Source organism: Oncorhynchus nerka, linkage group LG13, assembly GCF_034236695.1.
Source record: "Oncorhynchus nerka isolate Pitt River linkage group LG13, Oner_Uvic_2.0, whole genome shotgun sequence".
NCBI lineage: Eukaryota > Metazoa > Chordata > Actinopteri > Salmoniformes > Salmonidae > Oncorhynchus > Oncorhynchus nerka.
Window position 1 is genome coordinate 28735130 of NC_088408.1, and position 25386 is coordinate 28760515.

Genomic DNA, 25386 nt, shown 5'->3' on the forward strand with positions numbered 1-25386 from the left:
GCTCAGACTGTCCGCAATAGGCTGAGAGAGGCTGGACTGGGGGCTTGTAGGCCTGTAAAGCAGGTCCTCACAAGACATCACCGGCAACAACATTGCCTATGGGCACAAACCCACCGTCGCTGGACCAGACAGGACTGGCAAAAAGTGCTCTTCACTGACGAGTTGTGGTTTTGTCTCACCAGGGGTGATGGTCGGATTCGCGTTTATCATCGAAGGAATGAGCGTTACACCGAGGTCCGTACTCTGGAGCGGGATTGATTTGGAGGTGGAGGGTCCGTCATGGTCTGGGGCGGTGTGTCACAGCGTCATCGGACTGAGCTTGTTGTCATTGCAGGCAATCTCAACGCTGTGCGTTACAGGGAAGACATCCTCCTCCCTCATGTGGTACCCTTCCAGCAGGCTCATCCTGACATGACCCTCCAGCATCACCAGCCATACCGCTCGCTCTGTGCGTGATTTCCTGCAAGACAGGAATGTCAGTGTTCTGCCATTGCCAGCGAAGAGCCCGGATCTCAATCACATTGAGCTGGTCTGGGACCTGTTGGATCAGAGGGTGAGGGCTAGGGCCATTCCCTCCAGAAATGTCCGGGAACTTGCCAGTGCCTAGGTGGAAGAGTGGGGTAACATCTCACAGCAAGAACTGGCAAATCTGGTGCAGTCCATGAGGAGGAGATACTTTTGATTTTGACCCCCCCCTTTGTTCAGGGACACATTATTCAATTTCTGTTAGTCACATGTCTGTGGAACTTGTTCAGTTTATGTCTCAGTTGTTGAATCTGGTTATGGTCATACAAATATTTAAACATGTTAAGTTTGCTGAAAATAAACGCAATTGGCAGTGAGAGGACGTTTCTTTTTTTGTTGAGTTTATAATATGAATTGTAATTCGTAACATATAAGAAATGGGTGATGGATATCCACAAATTAATACATAGAGACAAAAATATAACATAATACTAAATGGAGTGTTACGTATTTATGTACAGAATAAAACAAAATGTTCTGAGACCAGGATGACGTCCCAGCTCATCCCTACCCCTAACCCTGCTTCATGTCCACATCCCAGCTCATCCCTACCCCTAACCCTGCTTCATGTCCACATCCCAGCTCATCCCTACCCCTAACCCTGCTTCATGTCCACATCCCAGCTCATCCCTACCCCTAACCCTGCTTCATGTCCACATCCCAGCTCATCCCTACCCCTAACCCTGCTTCATGTCCACATCCCAGCTCATCCCTACCCCTAACCCTGCTTCATGTCCACATCCCAGCTCATCCCTACCCCTAACCCTGCTTCATGTCCACATCCCAGCTCATCCCTACCCCTAACCCTGCTTCATGTCCACATCCCAGCTCATCCCTACCCCTAACCCTAGCTTCATGTCCACATCCCAGCTCATCCCTACCCCTAACCCTAGCTTCATGTCCACATCCCAGCTCATCCCTAACCGTACCTCTAACCCTAGCTTCATGTCCACATCCCAGCTCATACCTACCCCTAACCCTAGCTTCATGTCCACATCCCAGCTCATCCCTACCCCTAACCCTGCTTCATGTCCACATCCCAGCTCATCCCTACCCCTAACCCTGCTTCATGTCCACATCCCAGCTCATCCCTACCCCTAACCCTGCTTCATGTCCACATCCCAGCTCATCCCTACCCCTAACCCTGCTTCATGTCCACATCCCAACTCATCCCTACCCCTAACCCTAGCTTCATGTCCACATCCCAGCTCATCCCTACCCCTAACCCTGCTTCATGTCCACATCCCAGCTCATCCCTACCCCTAACCCTAGCTTCATGTCCACATCCCAGCTCATCCCTAACCTTACCTCTAACCCTAGCTTCATGTCCACATCCCAGCTCATCCCTACCCCCAACCCTGCTTCATGTCCACATCCCAGCTCATCCCTACCCCTAACCCTGCTTCATGTCCACATCCCAGCTCATCCCTACCCCTAACCCTAGCTTCATGTCCACATCCCAGCTCATCCCTACCCCTAACCCTGCTTCATGTCCACATCCCGGCTCATCCCTACCCCCAACCCTGCTTCATGTCCACATCCCAGCTCATCCCTACCCCTAACCCTGCTTCATGTCCACATCCCAGCTCATCCCTACCCCTAACCCTAGCTTCATGTCCACATCCCAGCTCATCCCTACCCCTAACCCTGCTTCATGTCCACATCCCAGCTCATCCCTACCCCTAACCCTAGCTTCATGTCCACATCCCAGCTCATCCCTACCCCTAACCCTGCTTCATGTCCACATCCCAGCTCATCCCTACCCCTAACCCTAGCTTCATGTCCACATCCCAGCTCATCCCTACCCCTAACCCTAGCTTCATGTCCACATCCCAGCTCATCCCTACCCCTAACCCTGCTTCATGTCCACATCCCAGCTCATCCCTACCCCTAACCCTGCTTCATGTCCACATCCCAGCTCATCCCTACCCCTAACCCTAGCTTCATGTCCACATCCCAGCTCATCCCTACCCCTAACCCTGCTTCATGTCCACATCCCAGCTCATCCCTACCCCTAACCCTAGCTTCATGTCCACATCCCAGCTCATCCCTACCCCTAACCCTAGCTGTTCACTTCCGGGTTGGAGCGAGTGGTCGCATCTGCACTCGGTCCGCAGGTAGTATTACAGGTAGTATTACATTTCATTACATTTCATTATAGTACAACGGTTTGATTTGTCTAATCTTAGCAATTTCTTCTTAGCTAGCTACATAGCCGTCTTTGTATCATAGATAATTGCGTAATTATCGTATTTCGTCGTCCTAACGCAGTTCTCTCCTCTCTGCACAGACCATACAAACGCTCCACACCGCGTGGCCGCGGCCACCCTAATCTGGTGGTCCCAGCGCGCACGACCCACGTGGAGTTCCAGGTCTCCGGTAGCCTCTGGAACTGCCGATCTGCGGCCAACAAGGCAGAGTTCATCTCAGCCTATGCATCCCTCCAGTCCCTCGACTTCTTGGCACTGACGGAAACATGGATCACCACAGACAACACCGCTACTCCTACTGCTCTCTCTTCGTCTGCCCACGTGTTCTCGCACACCCCGAGAGCTTCTGGTCAGCGGGGTGGTGGCACCGGGATCCTCATCTCTCCCAAGTGGTCATTCTCTCTTTCTCCCCTTACCCATCTGTCTATCGCCTCCTTTGAATTCCATGCTGTCACAGTTACCAGCCCTTTCAAGCTTAACATCCTTATCATTTATCGCCCTCAAGGTTCCCTCGGAGAGTTCATCAATGAGCTTGATGCCTTGATAAGCTCCTTTCCTGAGGACGGCTCACCTCTCACAGTTCTGGGCGACTTTAACCTCCCCACGTCTACCTTTGACTCATTCCTCTCTGCCTCCTTCTTTCCACTCCTCTCCTCTTTTGACCTCACCCTCTCACCTTCCCCCCCTACTCACAAGGCAGGAAATACGCTCGACCTCATCTTTACTAGATGCTGTTCTTCCACTAACCTCATTGCAACTCCCCAACCTCATTGCAACTCCCCTCCAAGTCTCCGACCACTACCTTGTATCCTTTTCCCTCTCGCTCTCATCCAACACTTCCCACACTGCCCCTACTCGGATGGTATCGCGCCGTCCCAACCTTCGCTCTCTCTCCCCCGCTACTCTCTCCTCTTCCATCCTATCATCTCTTCCCTCTGCTCAAACCTTCTCCAACCTATCTCCTGATTCTGCCTCCTTAACCCTCCTCTCCTCCCTTTCTGCATCCTTTGACTCTCTATGTCCCCTATCCTCCAGGCCGGCTCGGTCCTCCCCTCCCGCTCCGTGGCTCGACGACTCATTGCGAGCTCACAGAACAGGGCTCCGGGCAGCCGAGCGGAAATGGAGGAAAACCGCCTCCCTGCGGACCTGACATCCTTTCACTCCCTCCTCTCTACATTTTCCTCTCTCTCTCTGCTGCTAAAGCCACTTTCTACCACTCTAAATTCCAAGCATCTGCCTCTAACCCTAGGAAGCTCTTTGCAACCTTCTCCTCCCTCCTGAATCCTCCTCCCCTCCCCCCCCCTCCTCCCTCTCTGCAGATGACTTCGTCAACCATTTTGAAAAGAAGGTCGACGACATCCGATCCTCGCTTGCTAAGTCAAACGACACCGCTGGTTCTGCTCACACTGCCCTACCCTGTGCTCTGACCTCTTTCTCCCTCTCTCTCCAGATGAAATCTCGCCTTGTGACGGCCGGCCGCCCAACAACCTGCCCGCTTGACCCTATCCCCTCCTCTCTTCTCCAGACCATTTCCGGAGACCTTCTCCCTTACCTCACCTCGCTCATCAACTCATCCCTGACCGCTGGCTACGTCCCTTCCGTCTTCAAGAGAGCGAGAGTTGCACCCCTTCTGAAAAAACCTACACTCGATCCCTCCGATGTCAACAACTACAGACCAGTATCCCTTCTTTCTTTTCTCTCCAAAACTCTTGAACGTGCCGTCCTTGGCCAGCTCTCCCGCTATCTCTCTCAGAATGACCTTCTTGATCCAAATCAGTCAGGTTTCAAGACTAGTCATTCAACTGAGACTGCTCTTCTCTGTATCACGGAGGCGCTCCGCACTGCTAAAGCTAACTCTCTCCTCTGCTCTCATCCTTCTAGACCTATCGGCTGCCTTCGATACTGTGAACCATCAGATCCTCCTCTCCACCCTCTCCGAGTTGGGCATCTCCGGCGCGGCCCACGCTTGGATTGCGTCCGACCTGACAGGTCGCTCCTACCAGGTGGCGTGGCGAGAATCCGTCTCCACACCACGTGCTCACCACTGGTGTCCCCAGGGCTCTGTTCTAGGCCCTCTCCTATTCTCGCTATACACCAAGTCACTTGGCTCTGTCATAACCTCACATGGTCTCTCCTATCATTGCTATGCAGACGACACACAATTAATCTTCCTTTCCCCTTCTGATGACCAGGTGGCGAATCGCATCTCTGCATGTCTGGCAGACATATCAGTGTGGATGACGGATCACCACCTCAAGCTGAACCTCGGCAAGACGGAGCTGCTCTTCCTCCCGGGAAGGACTGCCCGCTCCATGATCTCGCCATCACGGTTGACAACTCCATTGTGTCCTCCTCCCAGAGCGCTAAGAACCTTGGCGTGATCCTGGACAACACCCTGTCGTTCTCAACTAACATCAAGGCGGTGGCCCGTTCCTGTAGGTTCATGCTCTACAACATCCGCAGAGTACGACCCTGCCTCACACAGGAAGCGGCGCAGGTCCTAATCCAGGCACTTGTCATCTCCCGTCTGGATTACTGCAACTCGCTGTTGGCTGGGCTCCCTGCCTGTGCCATTAAACCCCTACAACTCATCCAGAACGCCGCAGCCCGTCTGGTGTTCAACCTTCCCAAGTTCTCTCACGTCACCCCGCTCCTCCGCTCTCTCCACTGGCTTCCAGTTGAAGCTCGCATCCGCTACAAGACCATGGTGCTTGCCTACGGAGCTGTGAGGGGAACGGCACCTCAGTACCTCCAGGCTCTGATCAGGCCCTACACCCAAACAAGGGCACTGCGTTCATCCACCTCTGGCCTGCTCGCCTCCCTACCACTGAGGAAGTACAGTTCCCGCTCAGCCCAGTCAAAACTGTTCGCTGCTCTGGCCCCCCAATGGTGGAACAAACTCCCTCACGACGCCAGGACAGAGGAGTCAATCACCACCTTCCGGAGACACCTGAAACCCCACCTCTTTAAGGAATACCTAGGATAGGATAAAGTAATCCCTCTCACCCCCCTTAAAAGATTTAGATGCACTACTGTTCCACTGGATGTCATAAGGTGAATGCACCAATTTGTAAGTCGCTCTGGATAAGAGCGTCTGCTAAATGACTTAAATGTTAAATGTAGCTTCATGTCCACATCCCAGCTCATCCCTACCCCTAACCCTGCTTCATGTCCACATCCCAGCTCATCCCTACCCCTAACCCTGCTTCATGTCCACATCCCAGCTCATCCCTACCCCTAACCCTGCTTCATGTCCACATCCCAGCTCATCCCTACCCCTAACCCTGCTTCATGTCCACATCCCAGCTCATCCCTACCCCTAACCCTAGCTTCATGTCCACATCCCAGCTCATCCCTACCCCTAACCCTGCTTCATGTCCACATCCCAGCTCATCCCTACCCCTAACCCTAGCTTCATGTCCACATCCCAGCTCATCCCTAACCTTACCTCTAACCCTAGCTTCATGTCCACATCCCAGCTCATCCCTACCCCTAACCCTGCTTCATGTCCACATCCCAGCTCATCCCTACCCCTTACCCTGCTTCATGTCCACATCCCAGCTCATCCCTACCCCTAACCCTAGCTTCATGTCCACATCCCAGCTCATCCCTACCCCTAACCCTGCTTCATGTCCACATCCCAGCTCATCCCTACCCCTAACCCTGCTTCATGTCCACATCCCAGCTCATCCCTACCCCTAACCCTGCTTCATGTCCACATCCCAGCTCATCCCTACCCCTAACCCTAGCTTCATGTCCACATCCCAGCTCATCCCTACCCCTAACCCTGCTTCATGTCCACATCCCAGCTCATCCCTACCCCTAACCCTAGCTTCATGTCCACATCCCAGCTCATCCCTACCCCTAACCCTGCTTCATGTCCACATCCCAGCTCATCCCTACCCCTAACCCTAGCTTCATGTCCACATCCCAGCTCATCCCTACCCCTAACCCTAGCTTCATGTCCACATCCCAGCTCATCCCTACCCCTAACCCTAGCTTCATGTCCACATCCCAGCTCATCCCTACCCCTAACCCTGCTTCATGTCCACATCCCAGCTCATCCCTACCCCTAACCCTGCTTCATGTCCACATCCCAGCTCATCCCTACCCCTAACCCTGCTTCATGTCCACATCCCAGCTCATCCCTACCCCTAACCCTGCTTCATGTCCACATCCCAGCTCATCCCTACCCCTAACCCTAGCTTCATGTCCACATCCCAGCTCATCCCTACCCCTAACCCTGCTTCATGTCCACATCCCAGCTCATCCCTACCCCTAACCCTGCTTCATGTCCACATCCCAGCTCATCCCTACCCCTAACCCTGCTTCATGTCCACATCCCAGCTCATCCCTACCCCTAACCCTGCTTCATGTCCACATCCCAGCTCATCCCTACCCCTAACCCTGCTTCATGTCCACATCCCAGCTCATCCCTTCCCCTAACCCTGCTTCATGTCCACATCCCAGCTCATCCCTACCCCTAACCCTAGCTTCATGTCCACATCCCAGCTCATCCCTAACCTTACCTCTAACCCTAGCTTCATGTCCACATCCCAGCTCATCCCTAATCCTATTTTCACAGCATCTCCCTCCCCCCCTCCCTCCTTCCTTCCCTCCCTCCCTCACTTTCCCTCTCCCTCAGGGGAATCCTCTAAGGTGGATTATGGGGATAAGATGTCCACTGTGTTACAGCCACACTGCTCTAAATCACTCTTTCACATAGAGAGAGAGAGAAAGAGAGGTGGAGATTGGAGGAGAGAAGGAACGACGGAGACGGAGAGGAATGGGGACGGTCTTACGACCAGGATGGTGTAAGGACAGGGGTGAGAGACTGGCCAGGAGAGAGGTAAAGAAATACCAAACTTCTTTGTTTACAGCAGCTCTGTAGCTAACTCTGTACATGCACAGGGGGGTTCTATACTGGGTTTGTTGTTGGGTTTTATTGTGTTGTGTGAATAAATAGAGTGATTAAATAGTATGTTGTTTTGGAGGGGGGTTTGAGATACATTGGCTTATGTATTTGTGTGTCAGTAAATGCTACTCAGTTATTTGAAAACATGTATATCAGTTATGATGCAATTCAACTATTATAACATGGTAGGTTCACCTAGTTTTCATTTCAGTGCTCAGAGTTCACAACCTATTAATCACGCTATTAGAGCAGGTCAAAGGTTGTGGTTGGGAGGTGGCCATTGGTGTGAGCTATGAATATGTCAGACATTAGTGTCTGGACTACGATGGGGCGCCAGGTAACCTATTGGTTAAGAGCGTTGGGCCAATAGCTGAAATATTGCTGGTTTGAATCCCTGAGCTGCCTAGGTATACAAATCTGTTGATGTGCCCTTGAGCAAGGCACTTAACCCTAGTTGCTCTGCATAAGAATGTCTGCTAAGTAATGTAATGATGATCTGGTGGTACATATAGGCCTACCAGTGTGCAGTGATGTTATAGTACTAAAGCTTTTTTTGCCCATCCTACAGAGAGAAAGCTAAACCTGAACCTGAACCTGCCAGTCTCCAGAGCCAGACAGACCACTCTCTCTGACCAAGCTAGGACGTTCCAACCAGAGGAGAACAATGGCCTTCCTACCCCCTCACTGTACCCCCCTCTTGGGCTTGTGGCTGGCTCTGTATGTCCTCCTGGTCCGGGAGGTCCATGGAGAAGACCCCACTAGTCATCAGATTGGCGGTGGTGGCGGGGGCTCCCAGTGCGGGGACTACAGTAACCAGGTGATGGAGGATGGGATGTGCCGTCTGGTGGCCACCCTGCCCCAGACCGAGGACCAGCGCTGTCCAGACATGTTCCGTTGCACAGACGAAGTCTCCTATTGGCTGCATGAGAACGAGGAGAGGAAACAGCAGATTCTGTCGCTGAGGGAGACCATCTCAGAGCTTCAGGAGGAGCTGAGGAACCACAGGCACCGCGTCAAGGTTCTGGAGCTGCAGGTGGGTTCTAGAGATAGAACTGGAGGAATAGGCTAATGGTGTAGAGAAATAGATGGCGTTCAAATTCTAGAACTAGAGTTCAGGGAAAAACAAGTAGGCCAGGGTTATAAAGCTTCATGGAAATAAAAGTTAAATGACTGAGATACAGTGCTCTAGTTTCTGTATGAGTGTGTAAGGCTGGAGGTGAGCCACTGCTTCAGACTCAGAGCAGGACATGTGCCAGTGGTCTAGAACTGCAGGTGAGCAACTGTTCTTGAGATACTGCTATGGTTACTTTACGTTAAACTGAATGCTAAAAGCCTCCGGAACACACTCTAACCCTACGTCATAAAGGAGGACTTCAGCCAACTAACACACATACTGTAGACACACACATATACACACATACACACTGACACCTGTCTCTGTTACTCCCCCTACGCCGTGGCAGCCGGTAGTGTACGGTATCTCCCCAGGTGTCCCTCCCCCTAGCAAGTCCTTGACCCTGGCGCTAAGGGGATTAGCCCTGGGTACTCTGGCCTGGCTCTCCTGGCCCTCCTCCACCACGTGCTGCCTCGTGTGTCTGTGTCACTGGGACTCAGCCCTTTGGCTAACCATGGCTTTTACCTGGTCTGGGACGAAAGGGGGGTAGTGCCACTTGGATGTGGTTTGGGATATGGACTGGGAATATAGCACCTGTAGGTGGGATGTTTGGGGTTTGTGTGGTGGTTCATTTCTTTACTATCAAATGAGGAGAGACAACCTTATCACACAAGTCAGAGTTATCCTTAAACTAAATCTTTAATCACTTATTAATAAGGGAGCAGGTCAATACAACTCACACATATAAAGTGAATCGATTGAGTGCTCTACGATAATGATGGCTGGTCATCGAGTCACCCTTAGATGACTCGTTGAGAGCCCTGAGACAAAAGTACAAAGGTCTATTATAGCTAAGATACACCCCTTTCAACCTACATGATGAACAACAGATATAGAATGGGTCACAAGGTTAAGATTTGTATGAAAGATACTGTCTGCTGTGAATTATAAGTATCTGCTGTAAAAACAGTTATCTTTGCATAGAGACCAGTGTCTGGCACTGGGGTCATCTCTCCCTGGTACCATATAGAACAGAAACAGAAACTCATGCTCTGGAATGAGGTCTCTTTAGGTTTTATCACCCAAAAGACATCATAAATCTCCTGTCAGTGTTATCTCCCAGAGGCCCATCCTCAGTAGAACACACACACAATTGTTATAAAAATCCTCTATTCGGTTGCATAAAACAACCATTTGATGCAATAAAAGTATTATAACATAATCTTGTAATTTCCACCATAATAGGTGGTTGAATCCCCTCTGTATGTCTGTCTCTGTCATTTCCCTTATCCATTTTACTCCTTTCTCTCTCTGCAAATCTCTTTTTCTGGGGTCATACAGTATATTGCCCCACTATTATATCCCAACACTTCTCACCTTACAGGGGAAAAGGGCATAGCAGTTACTGCATAGCAGACTGTTCTTAGCATGTACAGAACATCTTTGTTTATGAAAATGTACTTATATATATTTATTAGATATTTTCAAGGATGAAATCTCTTGAGGCACCAACTCGTGTCCAAAAAAAATAAAAAATGGAACAAACAAACAATACTTTACAACAAGAATAATATGGCAACTATGGTCTAAAAAGAATAAAAATGAAATAATAACAAACAAAAAAGTACATTAACAGCATAAAACAGTTAATAGGCCTACAACTAATACAACTACTGCTAACACTACTAATACAACTAATAAAAACTACTGCTAACACTACTAATACAACTAATAAAAACTACTGCTAACACTACTAATACAACTAATAAAAACTACTGCTAACACTACTAATACAACTAATAAAAACTACTGCTAACACTACTAATACAACTAATAAAAACTACTGCTAACACTACTAATACAACTAATAAAAACTACTGCTAACACTACTAATACAACTAATACAACTACTGCTAACACTACTAATACAACTAATAAAAACTACTGCTAACACTACTAATACAACTAATAAAAACTACTGCTAACACTACTAATACAACTAATAAAAACTACTGCTAACACTACTAATACAACTAATACAAACTACTGCTAACACTACTAATACAACTAATACAAACTACTGCTAACACTACTAATACAACTAATACAAACTACTGCTAACACTACTAATACAACTAATACAAACTACTGCTAACACTACTAATACAACTAATACAAACTACTGCTAACACTACTAATACAACTAATACAACTACTGCTAACACTACTAATACAACTAATACAAACTACTGCTAACACTACTAATACAACTAATAAAAACTACTGCTAACACTACTAATACAACTAATACAACTACTACTAATACAACTAATAAAAACTACTGCTAACACTACTAATACAACTAATAAAAACTACTGCTAACACTACTAATACAACTAATAAAAACTACTGCTAACACTACTAATAAAAACTACTGCTAACACTACTAATACAACTAATAAAAACTACTGCTAACACTACTAATACAACTAATAAAAACTACTGCTAACACTACTAATACAACTAATAAAAACTACTGCTAACACTACTAATACAACTAATACAAACTACTGCTAACACTACTAATACAACTAATACAAACTACTGCTAACACTACTAATACAACTAATACAAACTACTGCTAACACTACTAATACAACTAATACAAACTACTGCTAACACTACTAATACAACTAATACAACTACTGCTAACACTACTAATACAACTAATACAAACTACTGCTAACACTACTAATACAACTAATAAAAACTACTGCTAACACTACTAATACAACTAATACAACTACTACTAATACAACTAATAAAAACTACTGCTAACACTACTAATACAACTAATAAAAACTACTGCTAACACTACTAATAAAAACTACTGCTAACACTACTAATACAACTAATAAAAACTACTGCTAACACTACTAATAAAAACTACTGCTAACACTACTAATACAACTAATAAAAACTACTGCTAACACTACTAATACAACTAATAAAAACTACTGCTAACACTACTAATACAACTAATAAAAACTACTGCTAACACTGCTAACACAACTAATACAACCAAGTACCTATAATACATAGATACATATTTACAAACATCTTCACATGGTGATGTTTCTATTACTTAAAAACACAGTTTGTTCTTAACATTCGAAAAAGGCCTTCCTTAAATTCCCTGCGTGATTGTAATGTCCTGATTTCTGTATGTCAATTATTTCAGTAAGTTGGGCCTTTGTATTTGAAAGATCTTACTCCAACCTCATGATATACCTGTAGAATGTGTGATTGCTACTGTTTTTGAAAGGAGTAGTGTGTGTCTTGTAAAGTGAGTATATACAGGGCACAGGAGGTTGGTGGCACCTTCAGTGGGGAAGACGGGCTCGTGATAGTGGCTGGAGCGGAATACGTGGAATGGTATCATTCCATTCACTCCGTTCCAGACATTATGAGCTGTCCTCCTCCTCCGCAGCCTCCACTGATACAGAGAGATTTAAATAGATACATTTAGAAAGAAATTGGTACCAATGCAGTTGTCTTCTATTAGACAGTGACAGACCATTTAGTGATTCACACATTGTGCAATGATGTGCCTTATAATGGCATCCAGGAATCAATCTTCAAAGATTGATATCAATTACATCTCATTCAGAAAGTAAGGTCGTGGTTGTGTTTTTATAGATGATGTCACCATAGTCTATTATAGGAAGCAGCAGTTGAGTTACTAAGGTCTTTCTAACGGATTAAGTAAAACAATTATTAGATCTGTGTAGTAATCTAAGTTTATAGTTAATTGTTTTTCGAATATAATCAATGTGCTTTTCAAAAGATCATTCAGAATATATCCTCAAACCCAGATATTTCAAACAATCAACACTTTGAAGCATTGTTCCATTACTTGCATGGATTTTGAAATGGCCAGGAGTTTACTCTTTGCTGTGTACATATCCATGCAATGTTGTCTTAATGTGTGTGTGTGTATATATATCAGAGCGAGGAGAAGACCCGTATTAACTCATCCTTGGAGCATCGTTTCCATGAATTGGAGACTCACTATGCCGAGGCCACCACACTAGTGCACTTACAAGGGACCCTCATCTACGACCTACAGGTACACAGTACAGTACACATCTTATAGTACCAGTAATGTAATAATCGAAGTACATTTTTCAAACATGTTGAGAGCTTGTCGTCTGTCTCTCTAGGCCCAGATCCATAACCTGTCTCGGCTGGTAGAGAGTGTACGGAGGAACCCTGGCTGTATGATCAACATTGTCGGTACCAGCCCTCAGATGAGTTCAGAGGAGGCCCTGCATCCAGGTACATAGACACCCATTATTGATAAACACACACACACACTATCAGATATATATATATATATATATTTAAAAATGATTATTGCCTTATTTTGGACTTATTTAACATATCTACAATTCATTGTAGCCAAGGTCTACAATTTACCAGTAGAGGGTGACAAACCTCTTTAAAAGTATTCTCTGAGTCCAATATCCCACTTTTCATCTCTGCTCAAATACTGCATTTTTAAGTTTGTGTCAAATACTGATGAAACACTCTGTGTTTTCTCTGTCCGCCAGAGGTACAGCATGTGAGGAACTGTCCTATAGATTGTGCGTCTATCTACTATAACGGTGTGAGGCGCTCTGGTCTGTACACGGTGGTGCCTTCACTGGGGGTTATGCCTGTCGAGGTTTACTGTGACATGGAGACAGAGGGTGAGGGTTATATACACTCACAAGTGTCACACATGAACAGAGTTGGTTTGTGGTTTGAAGAACCAGTTTGATCAGTCAATAACATATCCTCATAATGTGTGTTTACATAACTTGTACACTACCAATGCCAAGAGTGTGCAAAGCTGTCACCAAGGCAAAGGGTGGCTATTTGAAGAATCTCAAATATAAAATATATTTTGATTTGGTTAACACTTTTTTGGTTATTACATGATTCCATATGTGGTATTTCATAGTTTTGATGTCTTCACTATTATTCGACAATGTAGAAAATAGTAAAAATAAAGAAAAACTTTTGAATAAGTAGGTGTTCTAAAACTTTTGACCGGTAGTGTATGTCATATTTAATGTGTACGTATCCTCTCCTTCTCCCAGGTGGTGGCTGGACGATGCTCCAGCGGCGTGTGGATGGCTCTGTGACCTTTGACCGGAGCTGGAGGGAGTATAAGGACGGGTTTGGTGATATGCATTCTGAGTTCTGGCTGGGTAACGACCACATCCATGACCTGACCAGCCAGGGAGACTATAGCCTCAGGATTGACCTAGAGGACTGGAGCAACAAGCACAAACACGCCCTCTACCAGAGCTTCAGGTGGGGGTTAGAGACAAACACGCCCTCTACGAGAGCTTCAGGTGGGGGTTAGAAACAAACACGCCCTCTCCCAGAGCTTCAGGTGGGGGTTAGAGACAAACACGCCCTCTACGAGAGCTTCAGGTGGGGGTTAGAGACAAACACGCCCTCTACCAGAGCTTCAGGTGGGGGTTAGAGACAAACACGCCCTCTACGAGAGCTTCAGGTGGGGGTTAGAGACAAACACGCCCTCTACCAGAGCTTCAGGTGGGGGTTAGATACAAACACGCCCTCTACGAGAGCTTCAGGTGGGGGTTAGAGACAAACACGCCCTCTACGAGAGCTTCAGGTGGAGTTCGAGACAAACACGCCCTCTCCCAGAGCTTCAGGTGGGGTTAGATACAAACACGCCCTCTACGAGAGCTTCAGGTGGGGTTTAGAGACAAACACGCCCTCTACCAGAGCTTCAGGTGGGGTTTAGAGACAAACACGCCCTCTCCCAGAGCTTCAGGTGGGGGTTAGATACAAACACGCCTAGGCATGCAGTCACATCACACACAAACATTCTACCAATAGAGTGCCTTTTGGGTAGTGTGATGGGTAGTGTAATTTGAACATTGTCAATAAGAAAACATTTCCAACTTCAAGAGGTTAAATTAAGACAAATGACTAGAAAACGGACAGTAAAAGGGACTGGGTTGACAGTAAAAGGGACTGGGTTGACAGTAAAAGGGACTGGGTTGACAGTAAAAGGGTTGACAATTGAATCTTTATCAGCCGTAACTCCCCATGTGACAGGGGGAATGGAAGCTTGTTGTGTGGAACAAGGAGGGGGAATTGAATGGAAGCTTGTTGTGTGGAACAAGGAGGGGGAATTGAATGAAAGCTTGTTGTGTGGAACAAGGAGGGGGAATTGAATGAAAGCTTGTTGTGTGGAACAAGGAGGGGGAATTGAATGGAAGCTTGTTGTGTGGAACAAGGAGGGGAATTGAATGGAAGCTTGTTGTGTGGAACAAGGAGGGGAATTGAATGGAAGCTTGTTGTGTGGAACAAGGAGGGGGAATTGAATGGAAGCTTGTTGTGTGGAACAAGGAGGGGGAATTGAATGGAAGCTTGTTGTGTGGAACAAGGAGGGGGAATTGAATGGAAGCTTGTTGTGTGGAACAAGGAGGGGGAATTGAATGGAAGCTTGTTGTGTGGAACAAGGAGGGGGAATTGAATGGAAGCTTGTTGTGTGGAACAAGGAGGGGGAATTGAATGAAAGCTTAACAACAATATTTTAACGTGTTAAAACATTTCTAGCCTATAATGAGTAACAGGGTTGACATGTTATACTCAATGTACTCAATTTTCCAACACAAAACACCCCCAAAAAACAGTAGAATCATCTCACCTGCTTCTACACTATGATTTGACTATTAATGTTCAATGTTCCTTTTTCAAAATAAATAGTTTTACCATTTTAAAACGAGAGTCCAGTTCACATTTCAGGGTAGACCTTAAACCTGATTAACCTTAATTAATCACTAATCGCATTAAATAAGTAAAATGATTTGTCCAAAGCAACAAAATAACCAGGGCTTAACAACAATGGTGAAAACCTTGGGGTTGAGTGGGTTAACATTTTTGCAGAAGTTGGACATTTCAAAATGGTAATTTTCTGCGGATTTTCAATTTTTATTTGAATGAAAACACACACTGGAATTTGGAATGACCTAGACATTCTCTTTTGGGTGGCATTTTAACTTCTGCTTGTCCGTGTGCGTGTGTGTCTCCATACAGTGTGGATGGGGAGGACAGCCAGTACTGTCTCCATGTGTCTGGGTTCAGTGGGACGACGGAGGACTCATTCAGCTGGTACCATGACAAGCAGGGCTTCAGCACCCCCGACACTGGCAACATCTGTGCTGAGATATCCCACGGAGGCTGGTGGTACAACCAGTGCTTCTACGCCAACCTCAACGGAGTCTACTACAGAGTAACAACCTCACCATACAGACACACACACATTGCACAATAAATGACCTTGTCAGATAGAATGTGAATGATATGTGAATGTTTGATAGAGGTATGTGTCTAATGGTAATCAAAAGTATATTCATAACCAATCAAACAATCAAATGTTTTTTATAATCCCCTTTTTACATCAGCAGTTGTCACAAAGTGCTTGACAGATATTTACAGACCTCTAGGTATCTGGTCACCGGTATTCCTCCCTGTTACCACCCTGACCGCTGACTCTGACTGTGTTTGTGACCCCACAGGGAGGCCGGTATTCCCCCAAGGGGAAGAACCCTCTAGGACCAGACGGAATCGTGTGGTATTCCTGGAAGGACTCGGACTACTACTCTCTAAGGAAAGTCAGTATGATGATCCGCCCACGTACCTTCCGCCCACACATGTCGCCCTGAGAAACCACCGCATGTTCATGACAACCACCCCTGATGACGGTCAGGCTCCATAATGGCTCGTCTGATCTGATGACATCACCACAGACGTACATGCTCCACACTTTTACAGTGAAATGTGCTGTAAACATTACTCACCGGTCTGGAGATGGATTTTCAGTGTGTGCACATATTTTTGAATGTGTGTGGATATATTTTTGCATAATGTTTAAATTTGCATATGTGGCCATGCCACCAATAAGCCTGACAGGTACAGGAGGCTGGTGAGGCGAGGACGGCTCATAATAATGTCTGGAATAGAGTGAATGGAATATTATCAAACACATGGAAACCACATGTTTGATACCATTCAATTTATTCCGTTCCAACCATTACTGAGTCCATCCTCCCAAATGAAGGTGCCACCAGCCACCTGTGCTCAGTGAGAAGCTCAGTCCTGGATACTGTGGCATGTTGTACTAAAGTCTTCTGACCAATACAGACACAGCAACAGATATTGTCCAGTGAACTCTGAGAAACAAGTATTGAATGGAAGGTGTGGCACACGTCGAGAAGTGTTGACCTGTCTAGAAGATGGCTGGAGTTACATAGATTCCACAGTCCTGTACTATAATAACATGACTGTGCCAAACTAACAGCCTATTGCTGGAGGGATGAAGGGGAACTTCCCTCCTATAGATCCACAGGCAGGTGGACAATATACTATACATTACATAAAATGGTATATATTATACCATACATAATATATAGAAGAGAAAAGACACTGTTTAAACTGCAATGTGTGTTAGTGTGAAGACTAAGGGCTGAATCCCAACTAGAAAAACACAAAACTCAGATTAATGTAAATATAACGTTCTTACATTTTAGCTCTTAACCAGACTGACTTAAAGGAGCAATTAGGGTTAAGTACCTTGCTCACGGGCACAGACAGATTTTTCACCTTGTCGGCTTGGGGATTCAAACCAGCAAACTTTCGGTTATTGGCCCAACACTATTAACCACTAGGCTAACTGCCGCAGTTCTTAAACTGCAGTTAGCGTTCAAACACAAGGAAGTGTGGGTGTTTACGGCTTGTGTGCAGATTGAGATATTTACCTATTTGTGTGTGTAGATTGAGATACACTACATGACCAAAAGTATGTGGACACCAACTTGTCGAACATCTCATTCCAAAATCATGGGCATTGACATGGGAGTTGGTCCCCCCTTTGCTGCTATAACAGCCTCCACTCTTCTGGGAAGGCTTTCCACATTGCTGCAGGGACTTGCTTCCATTCAGCATCAAGAGCATTAGTGAGGAGTGGCACTGGTGTTGGGCGATAAGCAGTCCGCGTTCCAATTCATCCCAAAAGTAATGGGGTTAAGGTCAGGGATCTGTGCAAGCCAGTCAAGATCTTCCACACCGATTTGCGACAAACCATTTCTGTATGGAGCTCGCTTTGAACACAGGGGCTTTGTCATGCTGAAACTGGAAAGGGCCTTCCCCAAACTGTTGCCACAAAGTTGGAACCACAGAATCATATAGAATGTCATTGTATGCTGTAGCGTTAAGATTTCCCTTCACTGGAAGTAACGGGCCTAAACCTAACCATGAAAAACAGCCCCAGACCATTATTCCTCCTCCACCAAACATTACAGTTGGCACTATGCATTTGGGCAGGTAGCGTTCTCCTGGCATTTGTCAAACCCAGATTCGTCGGACTCCAGCTGACGCTTGGCATGGTGATCTTAGTCTTGTGCAGTTGAAACGCTGGAAACCTGTTTTGAGGCCAACATTTTTACAAAAAAATTTTTTTACATTTTTTTGGGGGGGGGCATGTTACTAATAAAGCCGCATACAAACACGGTCTCTTTTTTGTTTTCTTGAGTAAGGCAACTCCAAAATGCAGGTGTTTCAGCCAAGCTCAGTGTTCTGTCACTCATGAGGACACTTTGTCACTGCCAAGTCTAATGGTAATGCAACCTTTATTTAACTAGGCAAGTCAGTGAAGAACACATTCTTATTTACAATGACGGCCTACCGGGGAACAGTGGGTTAACTGCCTTGTTCAAGGGCAGAACGACATATTTTTACCTTGTCAGCTCGGGGATTCGATCCAGCAACCTTACAGTTTCTGTCCCAACGCTCTAAACACTAGGCTACCTGCCGCCCCACAAGAACTAGAAAATTAGATCTAGAAAATTCTAGTCCCTTGGGTGCTGCCATAGAGTTACATTAGAAGTGCCCATCCAAGAAAGCTCAAGGTCATTGGCCACAGATAAAATGACATCAAATTAAGTTATATGTACAGCAGCTTTGATTGGACTGATCATGTTTTATTTATTTGTATTTCACCTTTATTTAACCAGGGAGGCCAGTTGAGAATAAGTTCTCATTTACAACTGCGACCTGGTCAAGATAAAGCAAAGCAGTGCGACAAATACAACAACAGAGAGTTACACATAAACAAACGTACAGTCAATAACACAATAGAACAATCTATGTACAGTGTGTGCAAATGTAGAAGAGTAGGGAGGTAAGGCAATAAATAGGCCATGGAAGCGAAATAATTACAATTTAGCATTATCACTGGAGTGATAGATATGCAGATGATGATGTGCAAGTAGAGATACTGGGGTGCAAAAGAGCAAGAGGATAAGTAACAATATGGGGATGAGGTAGTTGGGTGTGCTATTTACAGATAGGCTGTGTACAGGTACAGTGATCGGTAAGCTGCTCTGACAGCTGATGCTTAAAGTTAGAGAGGGAGATATAAGTCTCCAGCTTCAGTGATTTTTACAATTAGTTCCAGTCATTGGTAGCAGAGAACTGGAAGGAAAGGCGGGCAAAGTAAGTGTTGACTTTGGGGGTGACCAGTAAAATATACCTGCTGGAGCGCGTGCTACGGGTGGGTGTTGCTATGGTGACCAGTGAGCTGAGATAAGGCGGGGCTTTGCCTAGGATAGACTTACAGATGCCCTGGAGCCAGTGGGTTTGGCGACGAATATGTAGTGAGGGCCAGCCAACGAGAGCATACAGGTCGCAGTGGTGGGTAGTATATGGGGTTTTGGTGACAAAACAGATGGCACTGTGATAGACTACATCCAGTTTGCTGATGAGTTTTGTAAATGACATCGCCGAAGTCAAGGATCGGTAGGATAGTCAGTTTTACAATGAGGCAATGATCACTGAGATCCTGGTTGAAGACAGCAGAGGTGTATTTAGAGGGCAAGTTGGTCAAGATGATATCTAAGAGGGTGCCCATGGTTACGGATTTAGGGTTGTACCTGGTAGGTTCCTTGATAATTTGTGTGAGATTGAGGGCATCGAGCATAGATTGTAGGACGGCCGGGGTGTTAAGCATATCCCAGTTTAGGTCACCTAGCATCACAAGCTCTGAATATAGATGGGGGGCAATCAATTCACATATGGTGTCCAGGTCACAGCTGGGGGCTGAAGGGGGTCTATAACAAGCGGCAACAATGAGAGACTTGTTTCTGGAAAGGTGGATTTTTAAAAGTAGAAGCCCGAATTGTTTGGGAACAGACCTGGATAGTATAACAGAACTCTGCAGGCACTTGGTCCACCTTGGCAGTTCTATCTTGTCGGAAAATGTTGTAGTTGGGGATGGAAATTTCAGCATTTTTGGTGGCCTTCCTAAACCAGGATTCAGACATGGCTAGGACATCTGGGTAGGCGTGTGCTAAAGCAGTGAATAAAACAAACTTAGAGAGAAGGCTTCTGATGTTAACATGCATGAAACCAAGGCTTTTATAGTTAGAAGTCAACAAATGAGAGCACATGAGGAATGGGAGTGGAGATAGGTGCTGCAGGGCCTGGGTTAACCTCTATATCACCAGAGGAACAGAGGAGGAGTAGGATAAGGGTACGGATAAAGGCCATAAGAACTGGTTGTCTAGTGCGTTCAGAACAGAGAGTAAAAGGAGCAGATTTCTGGGCGCGAAAGAATAGATTCAAGGAATAATGTACAGATAAGGGTATGGTAGGATATCAATACAGTGGAGGTAAACCTAGGCATTGAGTGGCGATGAGAGGTTTTGTCTCTCGAGGCACCATTTAAGCCAGGTGAGGTCACCACATGAGTGGGGAGTGGAACAAAAGGGCTAGCTAAGGCATATTGAGCAGGGCTGGAGGCTCTACATCGAAATAACACAATAATCACTAGCCAAAACAGCAATGGACAAGACATATTGACATTAGGGAGAGGCATGCGTAGCTGAGTGATCATAGCGTCCAGTGAGTAGCTAGGCGAGCTGGAGACACAGCAATTCAGACAGCTAGCGGGCCGGAGCTAGCAGGCTAGCAGAAGGGCCTTCGGTGGACCCCCTCGGAAGGTTACGAGGGGGTCCAGTTGTGATGGATCGTTGGCACTCCGTGTTGGCAGTAAAAGGGTCCAGGCCAATTGGCAAAATAGGTATTGTAACCCCAAAAATTGGCTGATGGACCTCTTCAGCTAGCCAGGAGATGGGCCTAGCTCAAGGCTAGCTCCAAGCTAATTGGTGCTTGCTTCCGGACAGAGACGTTAGCCAGGAGTAGACACTCAGATAGCAGCTAGCTAGCTGCGATGATTCGGTGTAAAGGTTCAGAGCTTGTGGTAGGAATCCAGAGATGTGGTAGAGAAAAAGCAGTCCAATATGTTCTGGGTTGATATCGCACTGTGCACACTGGCAGGAATTGACTGGGCTGTCAACATCATACTTTCAAAATCTTAGCTAGCAGTCATCATCATGAATCAAGTCGACAATCTACTGGCAAATCCTTTTTAATTATTGTCATATTAAGAGAAATAATGAAGAGAAATGATAGATTAAACGTATTGGTGCTCATCGGCCATAAACATTACACAACAAGTTAGAAATCCCAAATTCAACAATGAGTGGTTTGGAAAGAATCAGTGACAGTGGCTAACTTCAAGCTTTGCAAACCAATCACTAGCCTGCTATTCAGTGGAATGGCTGTGTGGTCCCAAATCTGGGATTAAGGGGCTTTTTTGCAAGTTTAAAATTATAAACATTCACATGGCCATGCTGTCAATGAAACATAATTTGTGCCGTGGTCTAAACAACTTAACTTGGAACTGCGAAAACAACTGGGAAGTCGGGAATAAATGCATTGGAAAATACATTTTGAACGGTCATCCAACTCGGAACTGTAAATCTGGTCTCTTTCTACAGCTATGACCTGAAGATCAATGACGTCATCACGATTTGACCTCGTTTTCCCCCCTCCAGAGTTCCCAGTTGTTTTGAAAGCACCATAAATCCAGAGAATGACAGACTTTGATGACAAAATATGCCCATGAAGGACGTGCCACCTTCCTGTTCAAGTGAGCACAGCACAACAAGGTGAGTCCAAAAATGTATTGTATGCTCCTGCATAAATTATGTAATATTCCAGGGACATATGCATACTGTAGCTAAGAAAGTAATACTAAGTGTATGTTGTGCAGTAAGATGTTAGTACCCCATGTGCCTCACACTAATAATTTGGTCCATATACCCCTCTTAAATTTTGCCTACTGTTCTGACTTGGTGGTGTACATGTAGCATTTAACCTGTTTTAGAGAACTGTAATCATTGAATATTGTAAGAGCTTTCATTGTCTGCTTATATGCCCCCTTTATTTATCCTACGGTTCTTCTGACTTGGTGTACAGGGAGAACACTATAAGAATGGCCCATGTTCTGAATTGTGGCGCTGTACATTTCAATAGTGCAAAACAAAGTTATATTAAATGTAAAATATTGACTATGTCCGTCCTACTGTAGCTCGCTCAATGTCTTAATCGAAATTACAGATTGATTCATCTGCTTGTCGTCACCTTATATCATAGTTTGTACATCTCAATTGTCAGTAGACACCACATTTGTTTTAGCAAGTCAGCCATATCAGCTATGTTTTTTTAAAGGCAGTAAATGAGGCTGAATAAACAGTTTTTCACTGCCAGACAAGGCTCTGCTGATAGCCAGGTGTAGCAGTGGTAAGGTATTGAGACTGCTGTTGGTTGGGAAAGCTTTATGTAGGCCCTAACAGTTTGTGGGCATTGTTTGTCACTGTTGTAGTGCAATTAATGTATTGTTTAGTGTTGTGTTGTGGCTTTGCTGGGATGCATCCCTCTTTTATTTTCCCCCATCAAGATTTACATGCTAAAATCGCTACTGGTCTTGTGTGCGTGCGGCTGCTCGGTCATAGAAACCCATTTCATGAAGCTCCCGATGAACAGTTATTGTGCCGACCTTGCTTCCAAAGGCAGTTTGGAACTCGGTAGTGAGTGTTGCAACCGAGGACAGACAGTTTTGTATGCACTACAGCACTCGGTGGTCCCATTTTGTGAGATTGTATGGCTTACCACTTCACATCTGAGCCGTTGTTGCTCTTAGACATTTCCACTTCACAATAACAGTACTTACAGTAGACCGGGGCAGCTCTAACAGGGCAGAAATTTGACAACCTGACTTGTTGGAAAGGTGGCATCCTATGACACTGCCACGTTGAAAGTCACTAAGCTTTTCAGTAAGGCCATTCTACTGCCAATGTTTGTTTATGGAGATTCCATGGCTGTGTAGTCGATTTTGTACACCCGTCAGCAACGAGTGTGGCTGAAACAGCCACATCCACACATTTTAAAGAGGTGTCCACATACTTCTGTATATATAGCGTATTTAACTCTTTATAGAGTGAAATATTTAACTCTTTCTGGGTGTAGAGATAGAGACCCAGCTGCACCTGATTTCAGTCAGAGCTGGGTGCAGGCAGAGTACAGGGTGAAAGACCTCTTTCATTCCACCCTCATAATCAGCACAAACACACTCTTTGACGCTCCGCTCTGCTTATAGACCAACTCATTTTCATTCCTATCCATCTCTACAGAATTTTCAGACGGGGCCGGCTGTGTGTGTATATGAGTGTGTGTGGGTGGGTGTCGTCCCAAATACACAAGTCCGGCAGAACAAGACCTGACTCACACTCACTCCCACAAACACACTCAAAGAAATGCAAACGTGTACACGGAGAGTACAAATCATTTTTATTAAATCAAACTTAATTTCTCCTCTTTCTGGGTGACAACGTATCGCAAATATTTCTATACATAAAATAATACCTCAACAACCAAAAAGCACATGCATCAGATAGAATATAGATTTATTTGTATTTATGTGACGAGAATAGAAAGAGGGAGATTAAATAATGATGGAAGATTGCACTGCGGTATTAAGTGGAGTGAGGCAGAGAAGAGCTGTCATAGACACCTGGATAAAGGCATGGCTGTGTCCCAATTGTCTTAACACATTTCCTTACTAACCACTGCTATGTAAGGATTTGATAGGTGAAAGCAATATTGTGAAACCGCTCAGCTATTTTTGAAGGAAAGAAAACAAGGGAGTAATTTACGAGTATTGGGACCCAGCCACCATGTTTGGCACTGGCTTTGGGAGAAGCATTGGCTCGCTGATGTTTGGCTTCCATGGACGAGGAGTAGGCTCCCATTGCATAACCTCTAACATTCCCCATCAGGATTTGTCCTTCCAGAAGGGAGAAAAGCAGAACTCCATGTTTTTGGAAAGATGTGAATAGTAAAAAAAAATGAGTAAGGGGGGAATTAGCGAAGCATGCAGTTCTATTTTCTACAGAACGTCAACAAGGCACAGTGGCAGGAAAGGGTCGAGCTTCCTGTTAGAGATCGAGGAAGTGAGTGAAGGAAGAGGCGGGGCACTGCCAGCAGTGTTCAGACACACTCACAAGCAAGGGGCGTGGTGACACACACTCTCTCATATCTTCTGGAACTTAACTGACAAGGCATAATGCAACATCTCTACTCTGAACTGTGAGTGTGTTTCAATCACTTAAAAAAATCATAAACACAATTTCTGTTGAAATGCTGTGATGCTGGGGTAAGGTCCAAAAGATGACCAGGGGATAATAAAGAACCATGGAGCAAAAAACAACATCCACAAAGGCGTGCTTGGTCATGGGAGAGATCCATAACACATCCATCCAAACATTACCAGAGAACCAAGGTAGGGAACTGTAGGTTTACTATAATGTGGAACTGAGGAAGTCAGTTCCACATGACTAGCCCATGGATTCAGTCAAACAAGGAAATGCAAACAGTATCCTCTTTGCCAGGGGAAGAGAGCTGCTCTTTGACCTCTGCATTTTGAGTGAATCACTGAGGCAGTGAGGGCAACGCTTAACTGTGCAATATGTTCAATGAGGGCCTGAATGTTTGTCATGTTACCCTGACCTGAGACACAGGAAGAAGTCAGTGTTGTTTCCTGTGGGACTGGGCTGTTTGGTGCTGTATGTGGCACCCACTGTGCATCAGGCACTGCTGCAATCCACCCATCTGGGTTTCGACTGTCTACACCTCTTCCTAAACAGTTCCTAGACTGTTTAAAACAGATTACATTAGCATCATTAGCTAACGACTGCAGGAAATGAAATTGCGCAAAGGGAAAAAGCAACAGAGTGAGAAATAGAAAAAGAGAGATGTCTTGGGTGTTAAGCTGTTTCTTGCATTTTCAGTCTTAGGAGGCAGGTTTACATGGTGGTGAATTGACTGTGTGCTTGCTTCAGCTTCTCAGCAATCTGCCCAAACCAGGAATAAAGAGAAAAATCCCATTGAAAGCCATGTGCTGAATACCTAAATAAAAATATTCATCAGATTGAAGATGGACTACTATTTGTATGTACAGATGCATCTATTCATAGCAGTCCCTCTCATAGCAGACCTTGTGACCAGGGTCAGAGACAATTGCATGTGAGCATGTGGAAATGACCCATTCATTAATATAATTTCAATGCTAGCAATACTCATTTGCTTTAGATCCACTGTCATTCAGCCAAAGAACTCCTAGGTTTTCTATTTGAGAA

General features: G+C 45.5%; 2 protein-coding genes across 7 annotated transcripts in view; one reads left to right on the forward strand and one right to left on the reverse strand.

Annotated features, from left to right (window-relative positions):
- Positions 1–7451: 7451 nt before the first annotated feature.
- Positions 7452–24408, forward strand: LOC115139237 (angiopoietin-related protein 7-like). The gene is made up of 8 exons (XM_029676398.2): positions 7452–7584; positions 8219–8683; positions 12774–12893; positions 12988–13102; positions 13378–13515; positions 13909–14125; positions 15887–16082; positions 16369–24408. Exons 2-8 carry the CDS (start codon positions 8315–8317, stop codon positions 16513–16515), a joined length of 1302 nt encoding a protein of 433 aa, XP_029532258.1. The 5' UTR covers positions 7452–7584; positions 8219–8314; the 3' UTR covers positions 16516–24408.
- Positions 23523–25386, reverse strand: part of snx9b (sorting nexin 9b) — a 33723-nt gene continuing 31859 nt past the window's right edge. For all 6 annotated transcript variants that reach the window (XM_065026314.1, XM_065026315.1, XM_065026316.1 and 3 more), the window contains one exon: positions 23523–25101. In XM_065026314.1, the coding sequence (XP_064882386.1) occupies positions 25054–25101 (48 nt within the window). In that variant the 3' untranslated portion in view covers positions 23523–25053. The remainder of the gene's footprint in view (positions 25102–25386) is intronic.

What these genes read in the sequence shown, in the direction of transcription:
- LOC115139237 (XM_029676398.2), top strand. Translation starts at nt 8,315, where the DNA reads ATGGCCTTCCTACCCCCTCACTGTACCCCCCTCTTGGGCTTGTGGCTG. An exon ending in TCAAGGTTCTGGAGCTGCAG is followed by an intron (nt 8,684 to 12,773) that starts GTGGGTTCTAGA and finishes TATATATATCAG; the next exon opens with AGCGAGGAGAAGACCCGTAT. An exon ending in AGAGGAGGCCCTGCATCCAG is followed by an intron (nt 13,103 to 13,377) that starts GTACATAGACAC and finishes TCTGTCCGCCAG; the next exon opens with AGGTACAGCATGTGAGGAAC.